Raw genomic sequence first — 7325 nt, forward strand, 5'->3', positions numbered from 1 at the left:
GAGTTCAAATCCCAGCAACCACATGGTGGCTCACAACCATCCTTAACAAGATCTGACTCCCTCTTCTGGAGTGTCTGGAGACAGCTACAGTGTACTTACATATCATAAATAAATACATCTTTAAAAAAAAAAAAAAAAAAAAAAAGAAATGAAGCCAATGGATGGAATCTATTAGGACAGAGAATATAGAACACAGATCTAATGATAAGAACTTGCAACCGACAAAATTAAAAATGCTCAAAGTCAAGAACATGAGTCGAAACCAAGTACAAACAGAGCCGCAAACACACAGGAGTCCCCAGAAGCACAGTTTAAAAGCAAATTGTGAAGGCAGGCATGGTATCATCTCTACAAGTTCCAGGGCAGCCCAGTGTACACAGCAAGTTCCAGGGCAGCCCGGTATACACAGCAAGTTCCAGGGCAGCCCGGTATACACAGCAAGTTCCAGGGCAGCCCGGTATACACAGCAAGTTCCAGGCCAGTTAGGACATTCCTACACAGTGTGACCTGAGACCCTGCCTCAAAAAAAAAAAGAAAGAAAGAAAGAAAAAGAAAAAGAAAAAGCAATTTGTGGATCCAGCTGCATTCCTTTGAGTGCTTCAATAACCTCAAGGCTTTCATTTAGCTAGGGCTACCCGTTACCTCCGGTTCAATGAACTGTCCAGGCTGGAGAAAGATCTTCCCTTAGGGGGTCGCAGTTCCCAAATCCCCTCTGTTCCCTAAATGGAGTAGAGATTCGGGTCAGTGTAGCAGCAGGCTACTACTCATAAGCTCAGGCTCCCTCCTCTTGTCCTACCTACCCTTCCTGGGTCCTCTGCATCTGGTAGCTCCCAGGTTGGGCGCTGCCACTGAGTGCTCCCGCTGGGTACATGCCAATAATAAGTTCCTGCAGCATCACGGATCTTTCTCCAGCCAGGGGGTAGGCCTGTTTCCCCCTCCAGATTTTGGTCCCCCCACAAGTCATCTACAGGAACAAGGGATTAAAGCAGGGGCACATGTTATTCGTGAACTCCCAACACTATCGTTATGACCCTCGCTCCATAGGAGACAGCCCTAAACCTAGGTATCAACTCTCATCTTAAATATAGCACATGCAAAGATCAAGCTTCAATTATCCCGGTTCTCATTCCCGAGACGCCAACCACCACCACCACCCGGTGTTTGAACCTCGGGTAGCCTTCCTTCATCCCTCATCTCCCCTCGGCTTTTGATCCTCCCAACCGGACCCTCGGTGCACACCATCGCAGTTGACCAGAATGATGGCCAGCATATAATCCTTGCCCAGCATAGCCTCTGCCGGCCTGTGCTCTCAGCCCAACGCGACCTCCGGAGCTGCAGGGGCCACAAGCCCAGCCTCTCTGCGCCGGAGACCGCCGGCCTGGCCAACTAGCACCGCGCAAACAAACACTGGGCGGGATAGGGACGGCCTTGGGGGAGGGCAGAGCTGCTTGCGCGTCTGGTTTCCCGAGTCCTCGCGTGTTTCGGTACGTGTTGTCCTACGAAGCGTACTGACACTTCGAACTCCGCGCAGGTCGGTAACTATGAGTTCCTCGGACAGCGGAAGCCGAGCGAGGAGATCAAACACACTGTGCACCAGGGGGCGAATGAGATCATCGCATGGAGCATGAGATCATCACGCTCCGACCTTTACCCGTGCGCGCACACGGCAAAAGACCAGAGAGGAGGAGCAGGGCTGCGGCCTTGAGTGCCACAGCCGTCACCAGAAACGCCCCGCCTTCCTCCCCACCCCACTCCCAACCCTCGAAATGCCCCGGAAGTGCCTCTAAACTTGGAAGTAGCCTTTGCCATGAGGAGGCGGGGACTGCGCGTGCGCAACAAGTTCGGCGGGGAAAGATGGCGGATGACAAGGTGAGTTGAAAGCGAGGGTTGCTTCAGTCTCCGTGGCATTCCCGTTCCTTAACCATTTTAGTTTTGAACAGAGACGTCAGGGATAACTCTTGTTTTTTTTTCTAAGTTCCCGTCATTAGGGGCATTAGGCGAAGGGTTACCCTTCTGGGGACGGACCGGGTACCTTTCTCTGAGCACACATTGAAATATAGACACACTGTAACCATCCTCACTTGGGTCCGCTCTCTAGCCAGAAGTCTGAAGTCTGCCTTCCAGACAGCGTTTCCAGCGCACCCTTACCACTACCCTCATTCAAACACGCCTTGCTCGATGAATTTCATACTCACATGCTACCAGACTTGAGTCTTTTAGTCATACTCTTGCTGACAGTTATTCTCTCGCATATCCACGTATCATATTCAGTTTGGAATGGCCTAAGCATTTATCAGGTTAGCCTTGAATTGTACTTGGACCTGCACCAACCCGTTATCCGTAGTTGGTCTGGAAACCCAGTTATTGCCCACAGATTTCCTATTAGCCTGCCAGTTTCTCAGGTATTGGAACACAGCAAGTGAAGAAGATAATGACCATTTTCAGCTAGCTCGTGCTTTAGTCGTAGTACTTCCTACATAAAGCTAAAATGGAAGTTCTTCTGCTGGCTATGTGATTCTGTAATAGGCCTTACAAGTTCCTGGTGCTCATTCCACCTGTCACCTACCTGGTCCCCGTGTGCATGCTTTTCAGTGTCTGTCTTCCTTTATCACTGCCGTCTCAGGAAGGTTTTGTAGGAAGAGATTTATTTGGTTCTTCCCGTCATCCCTCCCACAGCTCACCTAGTTCCTAGCCACTGATAAAATTGAACAGGGCATGGGACTGGGTCAAGTCTGCTGGAGCCAGCCTCTCCCTTGTCCTAGGATTCTCTGCCCAAGCTTAAGGACCTGACATTTCTCAAGAACCAGCTGGAGCGCCTACAGCAGCGTGTGGAAGGTGAAGTCAACAGCGGTGTAGGCCAGGTAAGGTGCCAGTTGCTATTAGGAATGTTGAAAAGGAAATGTTTTTTCCTTTTATTTTTTGCAGTGGACATTGAGGGCCCAAGACAAGTCTCCCTGAGAAAATAGCACTGGTTATTGTGGTGCACACAGGTTGAAAGCCAACCTGGTCTACCTAGGAAGCTGTAGGCCAGTGCTACACACAAGAGACCTTGTCGGGCTGGTGAGATGGCTCAGAGGGTAAGAGCACCCGACTGCTCTTCCAAAGGTCCNGAGTTCAAATGCCACAACCACACGGTGGCTCACAACCACCCGTAAGGAGATCTGATGCCCTCTTCTGGAGTGTCTGAAGATAACTGCAGTGTACTTACATTAAAATAAAACAAATCTTTAAAAAAAAAAAAAAGAGAGAGAGAGAGAGAGACCTCGTCGACAAACCAGAAAGTGGGGGAAGGGGAATACTACTTGAGCTGGGTTGTAAATAGATGAAGGTATGTGTGTGTCTGTGTGCATGCGCGCGCGCGCATGCGCAAACATCCCAGGTACTGCGTAGATAGAGCCTTGGTGATAAGCAGCATTGCAAACATGAAGCAGGAGTAAGGTGGTTAGTTTGTAGTCATCAGGGACCATACTAGGAAATGAAGCTGGAGAAACCGAGGGGCTCAGGTTCCTTGGAAGCCTCTTTGGCAGTCTGGCTGAATGGGGTTCTGGTTAGAGTCCTCTGAAGCTATTATGTGATTGGGACTCCTACGTTCTTTTTCAAGCTCCAGAATTTTGAGATAATCTTTGGAGAAGAGAACACAGCTGTCAGCAGTGAGGAGCAGGTGGCCGAATGCCCTAAGCCCAGCTTAGCTCCGAGGCAGAGAAAAGGAGAGCACTCCTGATTTCCTTCTGTGTTTCCTCCCCCACAGGATGGCTCCCTCTTGTCCTCCCCATTCTTCAAGGGCTTCCTGGCAGGATACGTGGTGGCCAAACTGAGGGCATCAGCAGTATTGGGCTTTGCGGTGGGCACTTGCACTGGCATCTATGCAGCTCAGTCATATGCCATACCCAACGTGGAGAAGACCCTGAAGAACTACTTTAGGTCACTACGGAAGGGGCCTGACTAGACCCTTTGGGGAAAGCAGGACGAGCATGTTGGGCCTGCAGGTAGAGCCCTTTCTATCACAGACACTCTATCTGGCTTCCCCTGCTATTGTTCATGTGCTAACTCCACCCATTCTGCCTCTTTCATCCCNGCCTTTCTTCCTGCAGAGAGTGGACAGTGCTTTGTCAGCCTGCACCCTAGACTCCTTCCCTCCCTAGTTCCGTGGGACTGACCCCAAAACTATGGGTCATGAATCCCCTCTTGAAGACCTAACTGGAATGTGTGGCTGTCTCTGACCCTCAGTGTTCTCTCTGGTGATGTACCACAGTTCTATACTCAATTTCCTACAAATGTGTCCCAGCCCCTCTGTCCCTTGCTAGCTACCCAGGCCACCCAGGGTCTGGTNTGGGCCATGAGTGTAGAAGATGGGGGTGTGCCAGGCCTAGCCCGCCCAAGACAGGCTCGCTGGACCCTGTTGCTCTTCCTGTCCACTGCCATGTATGGTGCCCATGCACCATTCTTAGCACTGTGCCATGTGGATGGCCGAGTGCCCTTCCGGCCCTCCTCAGCTGTGTTACTCACTGAACTGACCAAGCTCCTATTGTGCGCCTTCTCCCTCCTGGTAGGCTGGCAAACATGGCCCCAGGGCACGCCTCCCTGGCGCCAGGCTGCGCCTTTTGCACTATCAGCCCTGCTCTATGGCGCCAACAACAACCTGGTGATTTATCTGCAGCGCTACATGGACCCCAGCACCTATCAGGTGCTGAGCAATCTCAAGATTGGAAGCACAGCTCTATTGTACTGCCTCTGCCTTGGGCATCGTCTCTCTGCTCGTCAGGGGTTGGCGCTGCTGCTGCTGATGGCTGCAGGAGCCTGCTATGCATCAGGTGGCTTTCAGGAACCTATGAACACCCNTCCTGGGCCCGCACCAGCAGCCGGAGGTCGTCCCATGCCCTTGCATATCACTCCACTGGGACTTCTGCTCCTCATCCTATACTGCTTCATCTCTGGCTTGTCCTCNGTGTACACAGAGCTGATCATGAAGCGACAGCGGTTGCCCTTGGCTCTTCAGAACCTCTTCCTCTACACTTTTGGGGTGATCCTGAACCTTGCACTGTATGCTGGCAGTGGCCCAGGCCCAGGCTTCCTGGAGGGTTTCTCTGGATGGGCAGTGCTTGTGGTGCTGAACCAGGCAGTCAATGGGCTGCTCATGTCGGCTGTCATGAAGCATGGCAGCAGCATCACNCGCCTCTTCATTGTGTCCTGCTCACTCGTGGTCAACGCTGTGCTGTCGGCGGTGCTGCTACAGCTACAGCTCACAGCCATCTTCTTCCTGGCCGCATTGCTCATTGGTCTGGCTGTGTGCTTGTACTATGGTAGCCCCTAAGTCCTTGACCACCTCCACTCACCTGTGACTGTGTAGATTAAATGCAACCACCAGTCACCTCCCATCCCCCCTGCAATCCCCAGCAGCCCTGTAACAAGTGCCTTGTAAGAGAAGCTAAGGTGACCAGGTTAGCCTCTGAATGTTCAGGTGGGAGAGTTACCCCTAGAAGGCATAAAGAGTGGGCTTGGTTAAGGAAATGCCTAACTGCACTCCTGTATTCCTTCATACTCAAGAAGTGGGAGCCCCAAACCCAGGCCTGTCCTTGAAGATCCCTGCCTTGTCCTGCATGTACATGGCTGNTTCAAGTGAAGTTTCAGTCTTCTTACCTACTGTGGTCACTCCTGAAGACTCTGTCCCGAGGTCTGGTGCTGGCTGCTCCAGCCCAGCATGACTTCCACATAAAGATGCTTACTTTGCCCCCTCCACAGAGCTGTTCCCCTCACCCACCCNTTATTCTGGAAAGGTNGGAGGGGGCTGGGGCTTGACTCATCTCAGGGAACATTGCCCCTGGGCCCTGGCTTAAGCCTGCACTCCTGACCCCTGTGCTAACTCGAGAGCTCCGTTGGAGCCTTTACCTCTGAANCACTTAGGAGGTACTGTTCTAACCACTCTCCNTGCTGTCCTCACTTNCAACAGCTTGGNAGGGCTCTGCAGAGGAACCAGGGACCAGGTCCAGAAAATGTTTATAGCCAATCAGTGTCTAACTACTTCAGCAATAAGGTCTTAATAAAGTGTTCTAGGGTGTAGGGTACTTCCTACAACCATTTACAGTTGTCCTGTCTTCTGTGTTTCGTGGCTCCCCTCAGACATGATTTTACTGAGTTTCCTAAGTGGTTTTGGAGGAACATCTAGAGTGGGAGAAAAGGATTCTCCCAGCTGTCACCAGTGTCATTGTTCATTTTGGGAGCTCTGTGGATCTGAGTGGGTTTTGTCCAGTTATGGTGGGACATGCCTGTGATCCCAGCTCTGTGAGGTAGAGCAGGAAGACCTCAAGCTTAAGGTCAGGCTGAGCTGCCTGATGAGACCCTGTCTCAATAGAACCATTGAGAGGGTGTGATGACGCAAACTTGTGACTCTGCTTGGGAGATGGAGGCAGAAGGACCAAGAGTACAAATGGAGCTGGTTTAGTGGTTAAGATTTTATGCTGCTCTTGTAAAGAACCCAAGTTCAATTCCCAGGCACCCATAACTCCATCTCCAGGGGGTCTGGCACCTCAGGCCTCCATGGCAGTCACATACCCACCCACCAACACATAAAGATAGTTTCTTTTAAAATGAAAGGCCAGCCTAGGCTACATTTTGAGTTATCCTCGAAGAAAAATCGAAGGGCTGAGATTCTCGTTCAGGAGCCAAGTTCTTGCTTACATGTGCAAGGCCCTGTGTTTGAGTGCCAGTACTGAAAAAAATTCTTTTAATCACCTTAAACTCTGAGGAATTTAGAGATTCTTGAGACTAGAAAATACTCAGCCCAACAGAACGAATTAGGCTAGAAAACACTTAAGTCCACAAGTGTGTCTTGGGGCAGGGTTCCGCATCATAGTCCAGGCTAGCCTGGGATGAATTCTATAGCCCAGGCTATCTACAAATTAGAGCAATCCTCCTGCCTCAGCCTCTGGAATGCAGAGTTTATGGGTATGAGACAGTATACCCAGCCACTGTTTTGACTCGTACTCTGGTTCTGATAACGGTAATCATCTGTCCTTTGGAATCCTGGCCAGGGAAAGGTCTGCTTCTGCTCTTGTGGTAGAACACTGGGTGGGCTTTTCAAAACAAGAGCTGGTTGTCCTGATCCCAGCATACAATCCCAGTACTCTGAAGTTGGGGGCAGGAAAGCCAGTAAGTAAAGGTGATTCACTGTTAGTTTTATAGCAAGTTCCAGGTCAGCCTGGGCTATATGAGACCAGGTCTCAAAAGAGAAAAGGTAGCCGGGCGTGGTGGCACACGCCTTTAATCCCAGCACTCGGGAGGCAGAGGCAGGCGGATTTCTGAGTTCGAGGCCAGCCTGGTCTACAGAG

At 51.1% G+C, this 7325-nt stretch overlaps 2 protein-coding genes across 3 annotated transcripts in view; one reads left to right on the plus strand and one right to left on the minus strand.

Moving 5' to 3' along the window:
• Positions 1 to 1636, minus strand: part of Apbb3 (amyloid beta precursor protein binding family B member 3) — a 7683-nt gene extending 6047 nt beyond the window's left edge. The window contains exons 1-3 of the mRNA XM_021214455.2: positions 1240 to 1636; positions 801 to 964; positions 643 to 719 (exon numbers count right to left, since the gene is read on the minus strand). Coding sequence (XP_021070114.1) covers positions 643 to 719; positions 801 to 964; positions 1240 to 1288 — 290 coding nt within the window. The 5' untranslated portion in view covers positions 1289 to 1636. The remainder of the gene's footprint in view (positions 1 to 642; positions 720 to 800; positions 965 to 1239) is intronic.
• Slc35a4 (solute carrier family 35 member A4) lies at positions 1458 to 6076 on the plus strand. Of its 2 annotated transcripts, none has more exons than XM_021214458.2 (4): positions 1458 to 1869; positions 2763 to 2861; positions 3749 to 3986; positions 4092 to 6076. In XM_021214458.2, exon 4 carries the CDS (start codon positions 4337 to 4339, stop codon positions 5309 to 5311), a length of 975 nt encoding a protein of 324 aa, XP_021070117.1. In that variant the 5' UTR covers positions 1458 to 1869; positions 2763 to 2861; positions 3749 to 3986; positions 4092 to 4336; the 3' UTR covers positions 5312 to 6076. The 2 variants fall into 2 exon arrangements, with proteins under 2 accessions (XP_021070117.1, XP_029402828.1); XM_029546968.1 differs by having other exon boundaries at positions 2677 to 2861; positions 4092 to 6075.
• Positions 6077 to 7325: the final 1249 nt, after the last annotated feature.

The sequence above is a fragment of the Mus pahari genome, chromosome 15 (assembly GCF_900095145.1).
Source record: "Mus pahari chromosome 15, PAHARI_EIJ_v1.1, whole genome shotgun sequence".
Classification (NCBI taxonomy): domain Eukaryota; kingdom Metazoa; phylum Chordata; class Mammalia; order Rodentia; family Muridae; genus Mus; species Mus pahari.